This window comes from Sinohyriopsis cumingii, chromosome 2 (genome assembly GCF_028554795.1).
Source record: "Sinohyriopsis cumingii isolate HCF-2022 chromosome 2, ASM2855479v2, whole genome shotgun sequence".
NCBI lineage: Eukaryota > Metazoa > Mollusca > Bivalvia > Unionida > Unionidae > Sinohyriopsis > Sinohyriopsis cumingii.
The window spans coordinates 21,730,828-21,752,917 of NC_142962.1; the positions used below are offsets into that span (position 1 = coordinate 21,730,828).

Sequence of the window (22,090 nt, forward strand, 5' to 3'; positions counted from 1 at the left end):
TGGTGGAATTTCTTAATTACAAAACTTTTACTGAAGGGAAGTCTTCTTTGTAAAGAAACATTTAAAGTTGGAAAGGTAAAATAATCACAAAATATTTGTTACCTGTGTACCAGTATTTAAGTTTTTATAAGAGCTTGAACAAAGGAATTGTTTGAAATTTCTCAAAGAACAAATATTTATATGAAAACAAGGAAACTTCTCTCTAAAGTGCTCCATCTTTAAAACATTTCTTTTGGGATGCTCAAAAGTGGCAACCATTAAATCTGAGGTCACCTGACACTAAGGTATGTTTCAGTTAGGTTTGGTCAAAACGGTACCTAATGATATAAAACCGTATTGTAATTGGTTTTCAAGATCCAGGATCAGATGAAATAAGTAGCAATTATCAAACAAAAATGTGACAATTTTTTTATAATCAATGATTATACCTGTATTTTGAGGACAGTAGTATAATGAGGAAGCACTGTGACATTATTGCTTCAAATTAAATGTCCCAGTTGATGCAATAATTGTTGCCCACTTACGACTTTAGACAACTGCATGATGGGTTTTGATACAAAAACAACTTAGATTAATATCTCATGACAGAAAGTCAAGTTACTGTTTTATTTTTATAGCTGATCAAATACGAACAAGTGATAGCATGATGGTAATTGATTGTAAGAATTCCAGTCATTTCCACTATATTAACATCTTTGCAATTGCAAGAATGTTACAAATTTTTATATTCCTTTTGATTTTAGAGTTTATATTTTCATTGGAAGGTTAGAAATGTGATTTATTATGAATTAATTTAATTTTGTCTGCATCTTTTTTGTGCTTTGACAAAAATAAGATCATACTTTCATCTGTAGTTAGATTTATGGATTTGTAAAGGTGTCCCATTGTCTTCAGAAAAGGACCATTGTTTGTTTGGTCTTTAACGTCGTGGTTGTATTAACCATGGAATTCATGAAACTTGGAAACCAATATTATGTGGTAGCCTATAGAAATTGGTACACAATGAATGAAAGAAAATTCACAAGATCCCAAAATGTTATATATGATAACATTCCAGAGCCTCACACACAGTAGAGTCACAGTCATTGTCATTGATGATGCACACAATATTGACCAGTCATCCTGGACCTTTATGAATCAGCTGATCAGCATAAATAAAATCTTCTTACTAATGTCTGTAAGGCCTAGTATGGTCGATAAGCCACCTTGTCCAGAGGCATTCAAGATCATCGATAATGCTAAAGTGACAATTCATGAGCTGGGAAACCTCCATCTCAGATTTATTGCCCCATTAGCCTGTCAACTGTTAGACGTGGTCTGCATCCCAAAGGATCTGGAAAAGTAAGTATTTTATTACTTCAGCACATTTTTTATCTTATTTTTCATTCTTAATTTTATATCAGTAAGTAAAGTAAATTGTAAGAACTGATATCACATACTGTGGATAACCTAAATATTTACATAAGGCAGTCTGGTTGGTGGAAAGAATTTTGTAATTTAGAAAAAACCCAAGTATACTGTTATTTTTAAATATTATTCATACTAAAATATTAAGTAATACCCCAAAATTATATGATCATTAGGTTTTGAAAAATCAATGCAATAGAATTTTAAGTTTATATTTTTACATTTTTTAAAATTTCTTGAATATGACAAGGTTTTGTTTAATGCCTTTTTAGTATTCATGTATTAAACTCTAATATACTCATGGTGATTTTGTTTTTCCTGTGCAAGATTTTCTTGAATCAAAATACATGGATAAGGATAAGACATGTAGTTCAGTGCAGTTAAGTAATCTTTTAGTGTCTCATCAATATTGGTGTTTATCCATTCTCGTTATATTGGTGTTTATCCATTCTCATTATGAAACTCCCAAATTTAAATGTATGGAGAAATGTTTATCACAGGGTTATCATAAACAGTGTCTAAAGTTTTGGTGTAGAACAAACTAAGTATCCTCTGTCCTCACTAATCCCTCATCATTTCAGGCCTGGATAGCTCATGTACCTGCTTATCATCCAATAGCCTATATGGATCCAATTTGTTCTTTAGAATTTGCAGACAAAATTTAACAAATAGAGGGTTACAAAGTTAGACTTTATATAGTAATGTCTTATTATCTTTTCATTAGTTCTACTGTTGATAGACCAGAACAGTTTATAGACTGTTCATCTGTTAGGTTCAATTTGTTATAATTACTCATCCAAAATGACTGGGAGGATTGTCATGAAACTTTACACACACATTCATCCAAATGTCTAGTTGGTCCTAAATGCAAATGGTGCAAAATCTTTTTGTTACTTCTGAGTCAGTAATGATCAACACTGGTTTTTCTCTAAAAGACTAGTTGATCCTCAGTGAATAATGGTGCTTATCTGGCATCCAGTAAGGTTGCCATGACAGCCAACTTGAAACTCTTTTATTGCTAATTCTCCAGAATGGATGGTTGTATAAAGACTGTTGTTTTCTTTTTTTTCTAAATACTTCTTATGCTGTCTATCTGGTTCCAAGTGAAAATGATGCAGGTCTAACGTCTAATATGGTCATCATGGCAGCAACCTTAAAAATTTTAGTTTTGCTGTTCACCCTGAAAGATGGTCAAATCAACATGGGGTTTTTACAGAAAGACTTTTTGTGTTCAGCAGTTGGTTCTAATTGAAGATGGTGCTAATTAGACATTTCTAATTTCATGGCCACTTTGGTGATATTGAACATCTTGTTTCTACTTCTCCTGCATAGATAGACTTTGTGACATGCAGTTTTCATCAGTAGAATTCGTATGTTACTCCCATACCTCTAGTACAGCTGCCTATAAAATCTTGTTATAGCTACTTCTCCTGGACAGGTCACTTAGACCTAGGTTTTCAAAAAAAGACTTCTTTTGGTATATAGTTGGTCATGAATAAAAAAATGATGTTTATCAAAGGTGGTCATACTGAAAATCTCATGAAACATGAAATATACTCAGATAGACCTCTTCTTTCTTACAGTATTTAGTTGTTAGTTGCTCCTGAAATAAAATGATGCTGATCTTATCTCCAAAATAGATGTCATTATCATGGATTTTTCACTTAAATACTACAGCAATATGTAGTTGGTTTTCAATCAAAATCATGTTTATCCAGCCTTCAGCATCCATAATGGCCATCTTCACACTCTTGCTATCACTACTCCACTTGTGTAAATGGTGGCATGGACATTGGTTTTCACTAAAATAATGCTTGCAGTATTTAATTGGTTCTGAAAAAAAATTGCTCAGATCTGACTCCCAACATCTTTGCATGTTAGTGATGAAATTTTGAAAATCAGACATATTTGACTTTGGAGTATTGATAGGTCATCCTTGCATATTTCTTCTCCATTGATGTGCACATGTACAAGTGAATTTTGACCAGACTTAGTATTTAGTTGCATTACAACGAGCAAATTAATAGCACTCAAACATTGAGTTTAAGGTCAAAGTTCTTGATTATACCTGGAATGTCAAACAGAAAACTAAATTGTTTACTCTCCTGCAGAAAAAACCTGGAGGAAAGAGGGACCTTTGTTGACACCATAGTTCTGTAACCTGTGAAAACAGCAAACAACTGTGATTTGCATAGCTGTATGCTTAATGCTGATGGAAAATTCTCACAACTGGGCAGTTTATACAGTCAATTGTAATAGATCCATTGAAAAGGCAAAGGTGGCAAGAAATAAACATTCCACATATTACTTAACTGACTGATTAGCTAGGGTGATTTTGTATTTGATAGTCTTTTGAGCATTGCTGTGGGAGATCCCATTAGGCAAATTTGTATAGATAAAGTACACAAAGTGTAACAGCCGAATTCATTTCAAGTTAGGTAAATGAGAGTTAATTGTTGAAGAAACTAAAGTTATAACACTTCATGGCCTTGATTGCAAACATTAAACAGTGTTTTTATTCTTCATTGTAAACCTTAAACATACTGGCATTTGGATTTTACAATTAAGGGCTTGGTATCCTTGAAAACTGACCTTTTGATATCAGTAATGTGTTGCCTTCTAGTGTTGCACAGCTTGTTTTTTCCAGAATGAAATTACCCTCAGCTTTATTATAAGAATTCATCCTTCCATAAATGGAAACAATTCAGAACATAACAAAGACCCAGTCTGCTGCCAAAGTTCCTGGTGTATGCACCATAGTTCTCATTGTTATCTAGGATGCCATTCACAAGTCTGAGTTTGCAAAGTCACTCTGAGAATTGTGCCTTTCGCTCATGTTACACCACACATTGGACAAATTAGAGGTAATTCCTTTAGTCCTTATATCTCATTCATAAAATATTAGGCTCTCTTATGAGTTTTCAGGCAGTTGTTATTGATCTCAGCACTGCCTAGTTAATGTTCACCCCACCCCCTTGTGATGTGTCAATCTGTACTTTTATTAACTTTGTTTTGTTCCCACCAGGATTAGGTATCTTCTCCATCATTGCTGGAACCTGAGTCCTGCTTAATAGATATTCCTTTTTAATTAGTGAACATCAGTTTATGCTTTCTTAATAGGTATTACCATGAGTTAGTCTGATATAAGGAGTTCACCCACCAGCTTTCAATTTAATACTTCTTGTTGGTTTTATATTTACTATTGCTGTGTCATTAGTTCTTCCTGACAGGGATTAGTACTGCTATCAGTTTATTACATTAAAATGAGTTTACTCAAACATATTTCTTTTTTTAAGCATTTAGGTAATTACTTCGTTGACATTTTTGACATTCATTAAAGAACAATACTATATTTGTTAAAGAGCACACTAGATTGATGTGTTCCAAGATTGCACACCACACTTTCATATTTTTTTAAACTCTATTTGTAGATCATACAATCTGCATTCTGGTTAGTGCTGTAATGTTAAAGTGGTGTAGCTACAGTCTCACACCATTATATTTGTGCATACAATGCATTGCATGACATTGTAAGTACTCCTGCTTTCTGTTGTTTATTTCTTTGTTTTTAGACTTTGCAGAACATTTTTAAACATGTCATTGTAAAATGCAGTCACAAGAAGACCCCATGGAATTCCCACACCAGCTGATTTTCATGCACAGGCTGCACACAGACAAATGAATGTCTGCTTTGCTGCCTCTGGCCTGACAAGATGTGGAACATTACTGAGAGCTGCCAAACATACAAGGGCAGAAGGAATTGACTTACTTCTCCTCTTAGTACTCAGGCTTCCTGTCTGGATCCTTTGGGATTCAGAAGAGAAAATCTAGATCTTTTCTTGTGGGATCAGTCTCATTGGAGAAGTACAAGGCCTAAAGTGCCATGGGGTTCCATGTCCTTCCTAAAGGAGGAATGATCAGTATGGAGAGTGAGTCATGCTCCCTGGGATGATGGAGCAGTGCTCTCTCCTGGACTCATGGTACTAATTCAGTTCCCATAGTAAACCTATGCAAACACCATGATATTAAAAATTCAATAACTTAAAGTGTTTGAGTGCTCATGATCAAACCTATATTTATCAGTATAGATGAAACCTGGATGTCAGCTTCTGTGTAGAGGAAAGGATATGAGCCAAGGCATTTTCTGGATCTGCATGTGTTTGAAACATGTGCTTTCAATTCCACACCAAAGAGTCAGGTAATAATTTTAGTAATGAGTGTTCCAAACTCAAGGCAGTTAAAGGACTGAAATTCCATCAATAAAACAATGTCTTTATTTTTTTCACTTACAATTAGGATAAGCTCTCAAAAGATTCTTTTTCCTAAAACATACCTTACATTATTAACCAATCCTGGTCAGCCAAACCCATATATACTCTATTTTATATTCACCCATTTCGAGGCTGGTTCCCATTTTTCCATATCATTAGTACCATGTGTCCTCCAAGCCAGTAGTGCAGAGAGTGATGCATACACTTTCACAAAGGAGGAGCAGTTCCCTTTCCAGATCCAGAGTGAGATGTGCCACCCCCCAACCCAGTGAGGGAGGAGCAGTGCCTTCTCCAGGGTCTTAGCTCAGTGGTTCGAAAAAACAAGTTGCTTCCCACCCCCATGAGGTGGTAGCAGATCCTTTCAGAGCAGGCAAGGTAGAAATGTAATCACACTTAGTTGTTTCTGAGGATGGATCCTAGTACAGATCAGATTCACCTGACCAGTCATTTGAAAAGTGGCTGGTCACTAACCAGTCACCTGTTAATAATGAGTAACTGAGGATCCCACTTGCCATACTCTAAGTAAACCCACTGGAGATTGGGAGTCAGCATGCAGATGCCCAACAAGGGAAGGGCATTTGATTAGCATTTCCTCTTCTTCTAATCCATTTGAATCCATATGGAATGTGGGGTCATCCTTTTAAGGGAAATTACTTGTTCTTCCTTTTCATACTGACATGTATTTCAGGACCCTGGCATCAAGGCTGGGTTTATGTTGAAAATAGAGTGTGACAGGCCCTCTTCTTCTCAAGTGCCAGAGGAAAGACAAGATACATCATCATACTCCTATTGAGTCTGCTACTAAGGACAGTCCCATCACTCTGCAGAAGGAGTCTCAAGATGAAATTCCCTTTATCTCCAGTCTCTGTTGCACCAAGGAGACAAGTGTCTCTCACAGTGAGACAGGGGGATCACAAAGTCCTGCCTCCCTGTAGCAGGAGGAAATCAGGGCATCTTGTAAGCCCTGGTGGACTCAGGAGTTCAACACATAGCAGGCTGAGATGGTGCCTCTCTTATGGTCAACCATCTCCTCCCAACATCAGCTCAGACAAAGGAGAAAGAGATGATCTGGTCATTCTTGGATTTGTGTCCAAAGACCTCAGATTTGGAAGGCACAAAAGTCTTCTGTTTGGAGAGGATCTCCAGGGCTAACCCCTAACCAGACTCACTCAGACATGGTGAGGAAGCTTTCCCTATGGTTTACCAGGGGTCAAGATCTTAAGTGGAGGTCAATCTCCACCCTCATTAAGAATTTTGGTCTCCACGGCTATTTACAGGATTCACAACCCTTCTTAGCCCCTTAAACCTCCTACTTTGGCCCCAGAGGCATCACTAGTGGGCGTTTCTTTTGGAATCTGAGCCTGCATCCATGTTAAAACACTGGAGACCTTTTAGATCACTGGCTACTATAGCCATCTGAAGGAGGAATCATTTCCCCAATTGTTTTTCAATGCTTGCTGAAAACAGTCACCAGATCATCTTGGTATGCTCTATCAATGTCCATGGTACTATCACCAGAGTTACACCACCTCCACATGGATATGGCTCTGGACACTTCCCAGGTCTTGCTTGAACACATCAAAATCCTCCCTAAGACTGCTGCTCTGGAGGCAGAATTCTTCTCCAGAGGTCTGATCTGATCCATGGTTTGCCAGAACCTGAGGGACTAACATCTGCAACTGGTCAGTCAAAACCCAGCCAGAGAGCATAGTCAGCCAAACAGTCATCCATGGTCCATCTGCCAAGTTCTTTAAAGCTACACAGCCCCAGTCTAAGAAGCAATCCCATTTTAAACTGCCTTCTCATCCATTGGTCACCCAACAAAATCACTGGAGAGGCCAATGTAAGAAAATTGTGTGTCCTTTCCCCTTCCTTTCAGAAGGCCCAAAATGACTCATTCCCTCTCCTGCAGTGTATTCCTATCCTATCTATCTCAGCAGATGCCTTCAAAAGTCTGGTCAAGTGTATGGACAGTGGGTGGGTTCTTTCTATCACAAAAAGGAGGACACTGGTTTCAGTTATGGGAATATCCTCCTCTGACAAGGATTCACATACAGTTCCACCAGCTGAATGTGATGCATTTTACATGAAGAGGTAGACCCTTTTCCATGGAACGATATCATAGAGAGGGTATTAAACTATCAGATTCCAGGCTTCTATTCCTGGATCTTCCTGGTTTCCAGAAAGGAGTCAAGTTTCATATAATCCTAGACCTTTTGACTGTAAACAAGTTTCTGCTAGAGAACTCATTAAAACCACAGCCCAAGTCATACATACCATCAGACTCAGCAACTGGATGGTCTTCATCGACCTACAGGGTCCATACCTTCACATCCCCCAAATTTTCCTTCTCAGATTTTCACATTCTGCCATTTGAACTAACCTCTGCACCCTGAAGTTGTGCAAGGAAATGCGAATTTTTTTCATCCACCTAAGGTCACTGGGGATTCCTGTCCAGTATTTTGATGGCTGGTTGGTCCACAATTTCCTGTTACTAGTCCATAATGACCCAGTTGGGCCTTTTACCCAACCTAAAGAAATCAGAACTTGTCCCATCTCAGGATTTCATTTCTGTAGAGAGGAATTTCCTCACAAACATGGATTTCTTCATTTCCTCTGGCACAGAGTGGACAGTGACTTGGCCCTGTTGGAAGTACTGAGAGCCATGAAGCAGTTGTTGACTCTCCTATATCTAGCTCTTCTATTGACCTTGAATTCTGCTGTGGACCTAAATCCTTTAGGAAGATTTCAATTCTCTCCAGTTTCACCCCTTGACATACTGGAAACTGCACAGGGACAAGATTTCTCTCTAACTGGACTTTCACCCTCACTTGCTTTTGTGAGAAAATTGGGATCTGTTACAGACTTGAGTCCCATGCATGCCCATGAACCACACTGCTATCTATTCATGGATGCATAAGATTCAGAGTGGGGCACAGACTTGCAGCCAGAAGGAATAGATCTTTTGGGTTCATGGTCTCTAGAGAATTTGTCTTCCATGTAAACAATCATGAAATAGAGCAGCGTTCCTAGCCCTACAGAATGCATATGCACAATAAAAAAACACTGTGTGATGGTTTCCACCAACAACAACTCAGTCATAGTGTACCTCAGGCAACAAGGCAGCATGCCTGTCCTTTCTGTTTGTGTGTGTTGATGTTTGGAACCATCTTTACTGAGGAACCATGGAAGGAATTACTGAGTTTGTCACATCACCAGCAAAATGAACATTATGGCAGACAATCTGTCCAGGATAGGCAAGGTAGTCATCATAGAGTGGTCACTTCACTGGTTCATAACAACTTGCTAATTAGACCATGGGAGACCCTTGGTGAACTTGTTTGTGAAACTGAACAAGATCTGCTTTTTTCATCTTCCCAGATCCAGATCAGAGAGCATGGACAGTGAATGCATTGAGCCTGAAGTTGAATTGCCTGTTTTCTTACACCTTTCCACCCTTCAGGATGATTCCAGATGTGCTTCAAAAAGGCAGGACTGCTCAACTCCTCTTGATAGTCTCTTTGAGGCCACAATGATTGTGGCTTATCATTCTTTTTGACCTGCTGATAAACCAGTCCAAGTCAGTGCTTACAAGGAGGAACTTTCTGCCTCAGTCACTGGGGCTGCCTCCTACACAACAGTCCACAGTTCACTTTCTCTACCTTCATGTTTAGCTCATGTCATTGGATCTATCTGTCAGTTCAAGTTTCCAAGCAAAGTTGTGGAATGCATCCTTCAGGTCAGTAGGTGCTCCACATCTAAAGTCTGTGATACAAAGTAGAACATCTTTTACAGTTGATACAGTAGGAAATGCATTAATCATAGCTGACCCTCTTTGTGCCTAATAGCTGATTTTCTTCTCTTCCATTTTAAAGAGAAACAATGTTTGGTTTTTACAATCAAAGGCTATAGTGCAGCCAATCAAACTCAAGTTTTCTAATTTTCATGAAGTAAGCACCTTGCTAAAACATAATAAAATGCATTGTGAATGTAATTTGATTTAACTGCACATATAATTTTTTTATTTCTTCTCTCCAATGACTATGTTTTTAGACTGGCTTTCATCAAGATATTCATGTATACATAGCAGTTAATGATTACTTCTGCTTAGATACACATGCACCTTTAGGCTATTCTACAAGGATTTGCCATTTAATTAGTTTACATTATTATTATAATTTTTCTTAAAACAGCATTAGGTACAAAATAAAGAGACTTAATACACTTAGGAGCTACAATAACAATGCCCAACTTTGGGGTCATGAATCATATCGACACTAGACAGGGTTGCAACAAAGAGGTCCAATAACATGCCCAACTTCATGGTCATAAGCCATGTATACACCCATCTTCGTGGTCATGAACCATATCAACACTAGATGTAGTTGCAATGAAGAGCTCCAGTAACATGCTTGTTCTCAGCGATATAGCATTGTACATGCCAACCTTTATGCTTACATGATATAAGTTTGAAGAACTGTACAGGGTTTTCAACCTATAATGCATCAGTGATGACTGTTCAGTTGCATCCTATATTTTGAAAATGTCTCCACCAGTATGCATAACAGGTTGTCCCTGTCATTTGATGCACCTCGCTGTGTGAAAGGCTGATGATAAATTAGAAGGAGAATTCCTGAAGTATCAAGTTGGTATTTACCCGACAATGTACTTCATGCTGACAGAATTGATATGCAGTGGCACCAGCTAAAAGACCCAATCAATGGAAGATATAAATTTCCTCTTCCTTGTCAGGTTATGAAAGGAATATTGGTTCTTTACCATTCTAATGTTGACTGTGAGAGATTGTTCAGTTTTGTTTAAATAAAATAAAACTGAATTTAGATCCATGCTCAGTAACCCTGTACTTAGTGCTCTACTGGTGTGCAAAACATGCATGGTCTCAGCTGGTACAAAGTGTTTTGAAGTGCAACATGACAGTCTTGCTTTCTAAAGCTAAAAGTGCGAATTTGAAAACTTGAAGCAGTAAATGATGTTAAATGATCAGAGGGGAAAGAAATCATTTTGTACTTTTTCCTTGCCAGGGGTTGGCATGTATGATATGGTTGCAGTGTTTCTTACAAGAATGAAAAACTTTTGTTCATCCATAACCCTGCATGGTAGACCATAGTTTCTTGCAAAAAAGTCCATATGCAATTTGAGTTGCTGTTGGATTGAATCGCTATACACATAGTGTAAAATAAAGGAAACCATGCTAATCCGAATACAGTTGTACTTACCGAGTCTTGAAATGCAAAGGAACACCCTGAACCAATTGAAAAACTACAAAAACTTCATGAGTAGCTAAAACCATAAACTGACCATCAATTTAGACTTGTGTACTGGACTGTCACATGACCTATGTGTCATCTCATGGGGTCAGTCCTTTTTAAAAGATTTAATGAAATTAATCTGTTTTAAATCTAAATTATCATGTTTCTTGCTTGGTTTTGTGGCTATATATTAAATAAAGTATTAACTGTATAGTAAGAAAACAAAATACATGTACACCTGCATTTTATCAAGTTTTTTTATCTCTGTGTTAGTTAAGAAGCAAATGGATTTTGTGATACATTCTGTTTATACGTTTGTGTAAATGTATAATATTCATGAACTCCTGCACTGTCAGAGTTTGAGACATGGAAATTGGGATCAGTCTTAGCTCTGTGGGAGTGAAGATTGTGCCAATACTTTTGGAATTTTAATCATTTCTCAGGGTTCTCAATAGATTTCAGAACTGAAGAGTCACTTGATCCTTGACACCAAAATCTCAAGAGTCAAAATGGAAATCTCTGGAATCAAAATGAAACTCTCAAGAGTCAAAATTGAAATATCAAGAATTGTTTGTTTTTGACAGCCATGAGCTCATAGCTGGGATTGTTCATTGCTTATGGCATAAATTTGGATTTTTAACGTAGCTTTAACAATTTTTCAATCATATCATTACGATGTCTGCAGTGTGGTAGTTTATAGTGATGTCTACCACTGCGACATTATGCTGCAGACACGTAGCATGATGTCCCACTCAGTCACATTATCCTGACACCAGGTAGACCAGTCCTAACACTAACCTCTTAATGCTGAGTGCCAAGCAAGGCAGCTGTTAGTGCCATTTTTGTAAGTCTTTGGTATGACTCAGCTGGGGTTAGAATGCACGACCTCCCGCATCCAAGGCGGATGCTCTAACCATTTAGGTCACTGGAGCGGCAATAAAGAGAAAGACTTTAATAGTATTTTATAAGAAACATACTAGCAGACAGTGAAACAGACATGACTGAGTTTTAAAGAAGGGATTCTTTTTCTAATTTAAATCTGACAAGCAGATTGTTTCTGAGACTGAGGCAGAAATAAAATATACTTCACTGAGCCAGTGTGATTTAACAGTTCACATATACATCGAATATAACAAAATTATTCCATCTGATTATTCAGTCTTGATTAATTCCAAAGCATGAAGTAAATCACTGAGCACAGTGTGTTGTAACTTGTTAATGAATGATACATTATTGAAAAATCAAATATAATTCAGTGTTTCACCAATTTAAGCAAATTAATTGTAAATAAAACACAATTAAAGGATATCCACTTACTTGACAGCAGGCTTTACAAGCCATCACAAGACACAATTAGAGGACCAGGATATGGGTCATAAGTTTGCTTCCAGAACTTTTTTAGGTCAAAAGGCCATGTCAGCATGTTCACAAATATTATTTTAAAGTACAACCCACAAGCCTGGACAAAAGTTAGCTATTTAAACATTTGTTTAGAAATGACCATTAGCTTAAACTACAATCTACAATCATGGATAAAAGTTAACACAGTATATATATCAGTAACACAAGGTTAATTAAAACAGATTGTCTGGCTCAAATCAATATGCATAATAAAAATGCACAGGTTGGAAAATCTCCATCAATCAGAAATAGGTAAAATATCATTTCAAGCATCAAAACCCAAGGGTATGGATCTGCTGAAAATGATGTGTATTATGTCTCATATGTCTGAGAATTGGTGTAAATGATCAATGACCCAAAAATCAACATATTGTGGTTTCATTTATTTTCTAGGGTCTCAGTTTTCTGGTTTAGCAACAAAAAATGATTCATGTTTACTTACATTCAGTGTTTTGTCTGTTAAAGTTTGCATATTTGTAGATAATTAATTTGATGGATTAACTTCTACAAATACCTAAAATAAAAAAATACATAATGACAGAACTATGCCAACAACAAACAGTTGCTTCAAGTGGTTAAAACCACCTGTATGAGTACAGATCAAACACCTGTCATGATAGTTGCTAACACTGAACATCAGAGGGACCCAATGCATGCAGCAACATTAAACTGAGTACATGTATATGTGATTTCTTCCTTACAACACTCTCCATAAAGTTGCAGCATCAATATTTTCTGATGACCATCGCATTAACACAGTGGCCTAATAGTGGTAAAATTCAGCTTAGGTCCTCACTGGTATGAAAACTCATCATTCAAAATGAGAACCAAACATGTGACCAGCTGTCCCTTGCTTGATGCAGTTAGCAAGTAGTGTCAGCATTTGATGTGTTCAGAGCCCATCAAAGTGCAAAACATAATAGCTAAATTGAAAAACAATGGAAACACTCATGTGTTTGAATCTGCCTCCTTTATGAACAAACTTCAACCAACAGACTTTAGAAGCAATAAAGACTACAAAGAATAATTACATATCACATTTCCACAACTGGTATGCTAAGTGGGTCATGGAAACCGTAAATGTAAAGGAAGATATCACTGGTGAAAATCATTGGACTGCATTAGTGGATCTTAAGACCTCATGAACCAAGCCATTTCATGCTGAATGAATATTTGTGGCTCATGTAAAAATTTGAGAAAGACCAAACCTAATTATCTGTGACTTTGAGAAACCTGGACTTGGCTTAGTTCAGCAATTTCAGGGTTATTTACCTGACATACATTGTGTATACTGGCAGACTTGATTTACACAATGTTGATTCAGTGGTTTTGTCCAGAAATCAGTGAAATAGGAGCATCAGTATTCTGCATTAATTAGTGTATATACATAGTGTTTCATTAGTAACTATTCATCAAGCCATAGTTTTAGTATTTTAAAAAAACTTGTTGTTCATTCAGATTTGGCATTCATGGATAAAATGAGATTTTTGCTTTCAGAAGGATTTACATTTTTTTGACAACAGTTTCACATGAATGAAGAATTGATTTAAGTATCTTATCTAAATTTCATATTAAAGGTTTTTTTTGTTGTTATTGTTAATTTTCAATAATACTAGTGTTGAATACCTTATGTCTTTTCTCATTTCTTTATATCTTTAGCTTATCTGATAAAACTGATTTTAGGCATTGAATGGAAATTACAGTGATTGGATACCATGTCAATATGTGTGCCCTGAAAAAATATAGAATGCTTTAGAATTCTTTTTTTTTAAAGGGTTAAAATAAACCAAACACTTAAATGCTAATATTTTATTTCCAGATTACAGAAATGATGTTGGCTTATCAAATAACTTTTTTGATCTCTATTTATGAGACACAGTAAGGGGGGAAGCTTCTTCATTATATTTGACTTTTTGCTGGGTATTTAAATTTGTGGCTCAGGGCAGCTATGAATTCCACAAAATTAGTGAAACCTCAGAACCTTAGACTGGAATTTCTGAATGATATCTGGAGTCTTTCCCTTCCCCTGGAACTTTGCCTCTGAGTTACACAGGATTTGCACAATCTTGAAAAGTGCTTGAGTTTTGATGGTTTCCTTAAAAAGTGCTTGGATTTGAGGTCAGTTCCAAAATGTACTACATATATGCTTGAAAATGTTCAGTAGTCCTGGAAAGTGCTTGAATTCAAAAGCCCTATGGTCAACTAGAGTCAAAACAAACAAAGTAGATTCATATTTTTTGCTGAAGACTCAAGAAGGACTCAGAAACCCATCAAATAAGACTGTGAAGTCCCTGACTCTTGTTGATGAGATGACTGTACCTTCACCCAAATGCCCCACTATCTATCCCTACCCCCAGGCATTTGTGCCTGGGGTAGTCCTTGGCCTCAGGTATCTACACAAAAGTCTCAAACTCCAGAGTTGAGGTCCAAATAGGTAAGCACAGAGATACATGTTTTGCAAACAAAGAGCCAGTAATTTATTTGAAAATATTAATAATTCTAATTAAAATGTATAATGATTGACAGTTACATCTATTTTTGAGTAAAGACTGTTTTGCTGATGCAAATTTATACAATGATTTAACACCAGATGTGAATGCATACAAGATACATATCAACAAATTTGATAGAATACATTTAGTGAAAATTCACAATTTGAAGTTTTAGTATAAAATATCTGGACTGAGTATAATTTGTATCACTAGTGATTAAAAAACCCACTGAAAATTATAATTTCAAAAACATTTCAAAAGAGAAAATTTGGTTTGAATGTGCCTTAGAGGCACTTTAGGTATCTTCCTAAATTAACTAAAGTGTGCAAAATTACTGCTATTTTTAAATGGGGATGTAAAAGTGATCCTGGAAATTATAGACCCTTTCCTATACTACCAACTTTATCAAAGATTTTTGAAAAACGTATTGCAAACAGGTTTATAACTACATTAATACCTTTTCCCATTTCCACAAGAAGCAGTCAGGCTTCCACAAACACCATTAATGTCAAGCAGCTCTTATAAAATTAATTGATCATTGGCTGGAAGAAATTAATAATGGTAACCTAACTCATACTATTTATAGTTTACAGCATTTTATTACTGCAAAGGAAACAATATGTGAGGATAAAATTTCTTCCATTTCAGTTTATCACTGAAAGACCATAAATAAGAATTATTGCATGCAGCTTTAAAGCATATAGTGGCAACATGATGCCAACTAGTTTCTTAACTCTCTTATCTTACATTACTCATATCATTCACCATGTTATTGCACAGGTATCTTTACATTTTTAGAATCTTGCATGAAAGGAGTCTTGGTGTGCCCACTTGGTGCATGGAGTTACTGCGGGACATGCTTAACAAGTCTGTGCTACAAGTCATTGAGGATGATGGTACTCCAGGTCTTCGGGTTGCAACTGTCACTCCTAACAGAGCCTATACCACACCAAGTCTGATAGTCCCAGGGACAGTGGCCATATCATCTGTGCTCAGAATCTCTGCCACAAAGGTAGAATAGTCTATATTTTAAAATATTTCATACAGTACATTATCACTTTGTATTGCAGTATATTTTTACCAAAATTAATTTAATAGGTCTGAATAATTCAAGTGTAGTTGTCTTTTTTTCAATTCTAACCTTCCTTTTATATAGCTGATCATTTTGTGAATATGTATTGCACATAGTGTTCTTATGTATACACCGCTCCCTCGATAACTCGCGCCCTGATAACTCACGAACCGCTTATAACGCGGTGTCCGGCGTGGATCCCGTTTTTTTTTAAAGAAAATATTTTTAAAAAATGAAGAAAATCATGATCAGAACTGGTGAATGAAACCTTGATATATCGCCCGTTTTATCGTCGAAAATGGCGGTTAGTGCCCGAAAAGTTAGAATCAACATCGTGAAATTTTCAGGTTTAAGGAGTCACATATCTTGTTAGATTTTATCGGAAAAAATATTTTCTCAGTTCACTGTAAATAATAATACTGTATATGTATACTGCGAAACAGCGATCAATGAATTATAGTAAATGCTAACAGGTGGCAACACTGAATGAAATGAACACTAATTAAATATGTCTCGTCAGGGGAAATTAGTGTTTTAATCTTTTCATTGTGTTGCAGTGTAAGCAGTATAAACGTTGCATGTTCTCTTCTATTCAAACATGAAAAGAGTCAATTGACCGTCACATCGATGCACGCGAGCACATCTGTGAGAACCTAATTAAGTGTCGGCTGCGTTTTGATCGACAACTTGAAGAAGTGTTTGTTGCATTGTAAAAATCAATTAAAATAGACCTGCTTTGTTTTATCACGTTAAGTCGGTCTTTTGTATCAAATCAGGTAAAAGACGTATAAAAATACAAAAGTTCAAAGGAATGCAAATCCTACATGCATAAACTCTTGTGGTCAATATCGTGTCTCAACATCAATCAATTTAATTGGACCAATTGAACATGGTTTCAAAAAGTATGTACTTATTGTCATTAAAGTTTATATTAATCAGTAATTTATCCTAATCATTTGTAAATGTGATCATGGAGAGCAAGGGAATCAAGTGAAAGGTGTACTCAGTGAATGAAAAGCTTACTGTCATAGACAGGGTTCGTAAGGGTGAATCAAGATCAAAAGTTTGTAGTGAACTTAAACTTGCCGAGTCGACACTCAGAGGTTAGTCGACACTCAGAGGTTGGCTCAAGGATGAGCAGAAATTTTGGAATTATTTGCATGAAGTTGATTCTGATGATGGATTTAAACGGAAACGGGCACGCACTGCAAACGACACAGAATTAGTTAATATGTGTACACCTGGTTCACACAGCAACGTGAACAAGGTGTTCCGATTTCGGGAACAATTCTCAAGGCCCAGGCAGAGAAAATGGCCAAAACTATGGATACTGATTCAGATTTCATGGCAAGCCATGGATGGCTTTGGAGATTCCAGCGCCGACATGGAATAAAACAAAATTCGTTGTCGGGAGAGATACGCTCAGCAAATCAGGCGGCCGCATCTAGTTATCCCAACCAACTCCGAGAGATACTGACCCGTGATGGATATACAGACGACCAAGTTTATAATTGTGATGAGGCTGGTCTATGCTATCGGATGATGCCAGACAAAACTCTAGCTACCAGAGATGATACACACAAAAAGGAGGGTTTCAAGCTCAGAACAAAGAGAGATTAACACTTTTGTTTTGTGTTAACAAAACTGGCACACATAAAATGAAACCGTTATGTGTTGGCAAATACAAGTCTCCCCATTGTTTTCATCACATGAATATGGACACCCTTCCATTTGTATATAGAAATAGTGGAAATGCATGGATGACTGCAACAATATTTACGGAGTGGTTTTCTAAGATGTTTGTCCCGCTGTCATAAACCACCTGCGATCCAGGGGCTTAGAGGAGAAAGCTCTACTGCTATTAGACAATTGCCCAGCAAATATTGTCGTATTCTCGCGTATTTGTATTTAAATTTTTTTTTTTTTTTTTTTTTTTTAAATGTCTGACGTTTAGACCCATTAAATTCATGGTTGGTAATGGTTTATCTTTGTGAATTTATTTTTTTACATTTTACGCTATCTATCTAGATAGATAGATAGCAGTTTTTTTTTTTTAGAGCAACACAAGTTTCGACGTCGTTTTTCGATGTGAATGTTATCTTTTTTGATAAAAGAAATCTTGATTCATTTTGAATAAACAATAAAACTAGAATGTATCCAAATCAACACACAAAGCAGTGACGTAATACACAATGTGTTTAGCGATACACATGTTAAGAGTACTGATACCTCGTGGAATAATGTTTGTTTTTACGATCTTTTCAAGATACTTTATCCAGAAATTAAAGGTAATTTATAAAGAAAAACGAACAACACCTTTATAAAGAAATATTTATTCACAGTTATTTTCAGTACGATTATAAAACGAGTATTTAACAATGCAACCCCCCCCCCTTTCGCCTCTGTCTGTCGATCTCCATCTCTTTTTTAGTTTTTTTTATAGGTCCCTCGGTAACTTGCGCCCTCGCTTATAGTGTGGTCAATGTTTTTGGACCCCGTTGTGCGCGAGTTATCGAGGGAGCGCTGTATAATGATAGTATGTTTTATGTGTGTGTGCATTAGGTGTTTATAAGAGTGTCTTATTTTGACTGACTTTTTATGCACAGTGAACCTTGGATATAACAAACTAATTGTGGCATTCAGATATTTAATTTTTCTCCACTTTCATGATTTCCATTTGCAAGACAATTTATGCTGCATGTAAAGTATTCAACATGGGTGGTGGAGATGACCACTCACATTAGATACAAAGTATATTAATTTACCCATTGCTCTGTAGTTTGTCCATAAACAGTTTTTTTTCCAACAGTATAACTGTCCGACCATCATACATGTAATTCTACCAGCAGTAGGCAGAAAATACTGTTTTAAATGCTGTCAACCACATATACTGTTTTATAGTTGACATCTACAGCTTATGAAAATTAAAAGAATTCTTAAAATTATTTACAAAACACCAACAGTGATTTAAGTCTTCTATCAACATATTAGTTAAACTAGCCAGAACCAGTAAAGACAATTATTTTCTGCAACACACTGAATCACTCAGACATAGTTTGACAATAATAAGTCAAGTTTCATAAGCAGTAAATATTATTAATAAATTATACAACTAGACTCTATATGGGACGTTGGATAGATCATGAGTAGTACTTGTCATTTTAAAGTTTTTGCTCTGTATAGTTGAAGGATTACAGTGTATATCTGTTTAGATTCCATAGTGAATTCATCTGGTCCATTTATTTACATTGTTTTTAGATATAAACCTAGTTTTATAAAAATTAGCTGCAAAAATCAGTGGCTTAAAATAAAAGTAGGTTTACGGTGATGCAATGCATGTAAGCATGACATTCAGGCCAAGTTTGCACCTAAAGATTATGTAGTTATATAACTTTTCTGACAGGTATTTTTGAAGTAATGATCAATAAACACTTTTTCCACAGCTTAAAAAAGATGCCAGTCAGGAAGTGGAATCAATGCAATTTCTAGTAGACCTTGGCTATCTACCAGAGAGTCCCTTTGTCCACGGTAGTCAGAAACGTACTTCAGTCACAGAGAAACCAGATAGAATTGTTGTCTTCAACACGGGAGTTAACCCTCTTGATTTACCAGTACCAGACATCATGAAAGGTACTACTGTGTAGTTTTAGCTTAAAAATGTCTAAACTTTTGGTGAATGACCCAAAGCTATCGTTATATTTGCCCCCACCATGTAGCATGGATCATGTCTTTCTATGTACTGGTATCACAAAATTCTGTGTATACAATTCTTGCATCTTTCATTGAAGTTACTATTTTAAGAGAACACTTGGCAATGTTGCCTAAAAATGATCAATTCACCTAAACTGTAACCTGCCTTTGGCAGCAAACCTTTCCTCCCATAATGATCACCACTCTTAAAAACCAATTAACTGCTTTTAACAGTCAACCATACCTCACATAATGATTACCACCTTCATTAAATAATTACCTGCCTTTAACAACCAATCTTACCTCTATAGTTATCACTTCCCATAAAAGAAAAAATTCTTTTATATAAATGTCTACATGGAACTGCACCAGAGTATCTTCAAGACTTATTCAGGCCTTTTTCAACACAATACCAGTTGAGATCAATATCAAATGGAAACCTTCTAATACCAAGACCAAGAACAGAGCAATTTAAAAAGAGTTTTCAATACTCTGGTACAGTTCTGTGGAATAAGCTTCCACTACATGTAAAATCTGCTGAAAATATTAGAGTATTTAAGAAGAGATATCATGAGCATGTATGTGTTTCTAACAGATAATGGAATTTAGTATTTTAATACTAAACATGTTAAAATAAACAGTAATTATTGCCATCTTCATATAATGTGCATTGTTATACTCTCCTTAAGAGGGCCTCTAGGGAGAATAGTCCTTGACTAATGAGTCACCCTCTATAAATAAAACATTATTATTATTTTTATTATTATTATTATTATTATTAAACAATCACTTGCTGTAAAGAGGTGGAATATGGCAGTACCCTTGGCCATATGTCACACCACTCAAAGATTATGTCAAGAGGGCATACATTAATAACTATGGCCATCTGTTAAATCCTTTACAGATTTTATAAAGAGGGGATAAAGTGATACTGATGGTTGTCTGTCATGCCCCTCACAGATTCTGTAAAGAGGGGCATATAAAAATATGCACAGCTATTTGTCAGAGCCCTCACAGATTCTATAAAGAGGGTATATACTAATACCCACAGCCATCTGTCAGACACACCTCACAGATTTATAAAGAGGGCATATACCAATACCCACAGCCATCTGTCACACATTTCACAGATTTATAAAGAGGGCATAAATTAATACCCGCAACAATCTGTCATAGGTTTTTGTCTGGGGAATATTGTCATGATACCATGGCCATCTGTCACACTCCTCAGACTTTATAAAGAGGGTGTAAAATGATATCCACAACAGGCTGTCATACCCATCACAGATCCTTGTGGGGCATAAAGTATTACAACAATAAATCATGGGCCACACAGATTCTGTAAAGAGAAACCATATATTAATAACCACAGCCATCTGAAAGGGCCCTTAAATATTCTATACAGATAACATATAGTAATACCCATCTGTCACATCATATCCATCATGTCCTGTCCCATCAGTTCCATTTTGTCATGAAATTCATTTCCACTCAGTAACTTTTGAAGGAGTTAAAGAAAGAAACCAAATTTAATATTGCTGTATATTCTTTGAAGATGTAAATCAAGTTTTGTTTGACTTAAAATGTTTTATGTCTAATGACAAATTCCATTTCCACTTGGGAACCTTTTCATTGGGCTTTACATTTAGGTCAAGCTCAGTTTTCATTTAAGTTGAGTTATAGCCAATGTTTGACAATAGCTTGTACATGCACATTTAATTTAATTTCTGCTTCATAACTTTTAAAGGATTTACATTGTTGGAGCCTTATTGAGTATATGGTTTTATGTTCAGAAGAGATAGATCATGTGTCATTATAACAGCTGTTTGGAAACAAGCAGGTAGAATTAGTTGCTTCAGCATCTGTCTGTCCATACATTGATCCATCATGTTGCTTGTATATGCAAATTTTTTGTATATACCTACAGGCAAAGCATCTTATGTTATGATTTCCACAATCTACAGTTACAAAACTTCACAGATCCAGGCTTGACTTGGGATAAAGATGAACCCTGTTGATTTCAGGATCAAAAGTTTAAAGGTCATGGCCAGTGAGTGAAAGAAGTAAAATGGTTTGAAGACAATAACTTGAGTTTACCGTCATCAGTGGTTACCTGGCTTTGTGGATTGGTTTCACTTGGGTTCATCATCATCATCATCAGTCTCATGACCTAGTGTGGTCGTTGAGGCACTGTGCTGCTGAACATCTGACCAGTTCCCTCCACTTGTCTCGATCATGTGCCAATGCCTGTGTCTCTGCAAAACTTTTCCTGGTCCATTCTGTGATGTTGTCAGTCCACTTTTTTCTCTGTCTACCTCTCCTTCTGCCACCCTGGATGCTGCCCTGCAGGACTGTTGTGGATAGACTGTTGGCTCTAGTCACTTGGGTTAAGGAGGAACTAGTCACTGCTGAGGTAAAAGGTCAAGGTTACTGTGAATGAAAGAAGAAAAATGTTTTTTGCACAATAATATTAGTTCAACTTCACAA

At 36.3% G+C, this 22,090-nt stretch overlaps 1 protein-coding gene and 1 long non-coding RNA gene across 3 annotated transcripts in view; one reads left to right on the top strand and one right to left on the bottom strand.

The window, feature by feature from the left end:
• Positions 1-22,090, top strand: part of LOC149804449 (adenylate cyclase type 10-like) — a 175,717-nt gene that overhangs the window by 74,897 nt on the left and 78,730 nt on the right. For both annotated transcript variants that reach the window (XM_089940570.1, XM_089940579.1), the window contains exons 17-19: positions 1,058-1,341; positions 15,640-15,853; positions 19,357-19,543. In XM_089940570.1, coding sequence (XP_089796696.1) covers positions 1,058-1,341; positions 15,640-15,853; positions 19,357-19,543 — 685 coding nt within the window. The remainder of the gene's footprint in view (positions 1-1,057; positions 1,342-15,639; positions 15,854-19,356; positions 19,544-22,090) is intronic.
• On the bottom strand, positions 1,202-22,002 carry LOC149804450 (uncharacterized). Its single transcript, XR_016415702.1, has 3 exons — positions 21,717-22,002; positions 15,632-15,842; positions 1,202-1,333 (listed from the first exon to the last, which is right to left on the bottom strand). It is a non-coding gene; the product is annotated as an uncharacterized LOC149804450 (long non-coding RNA).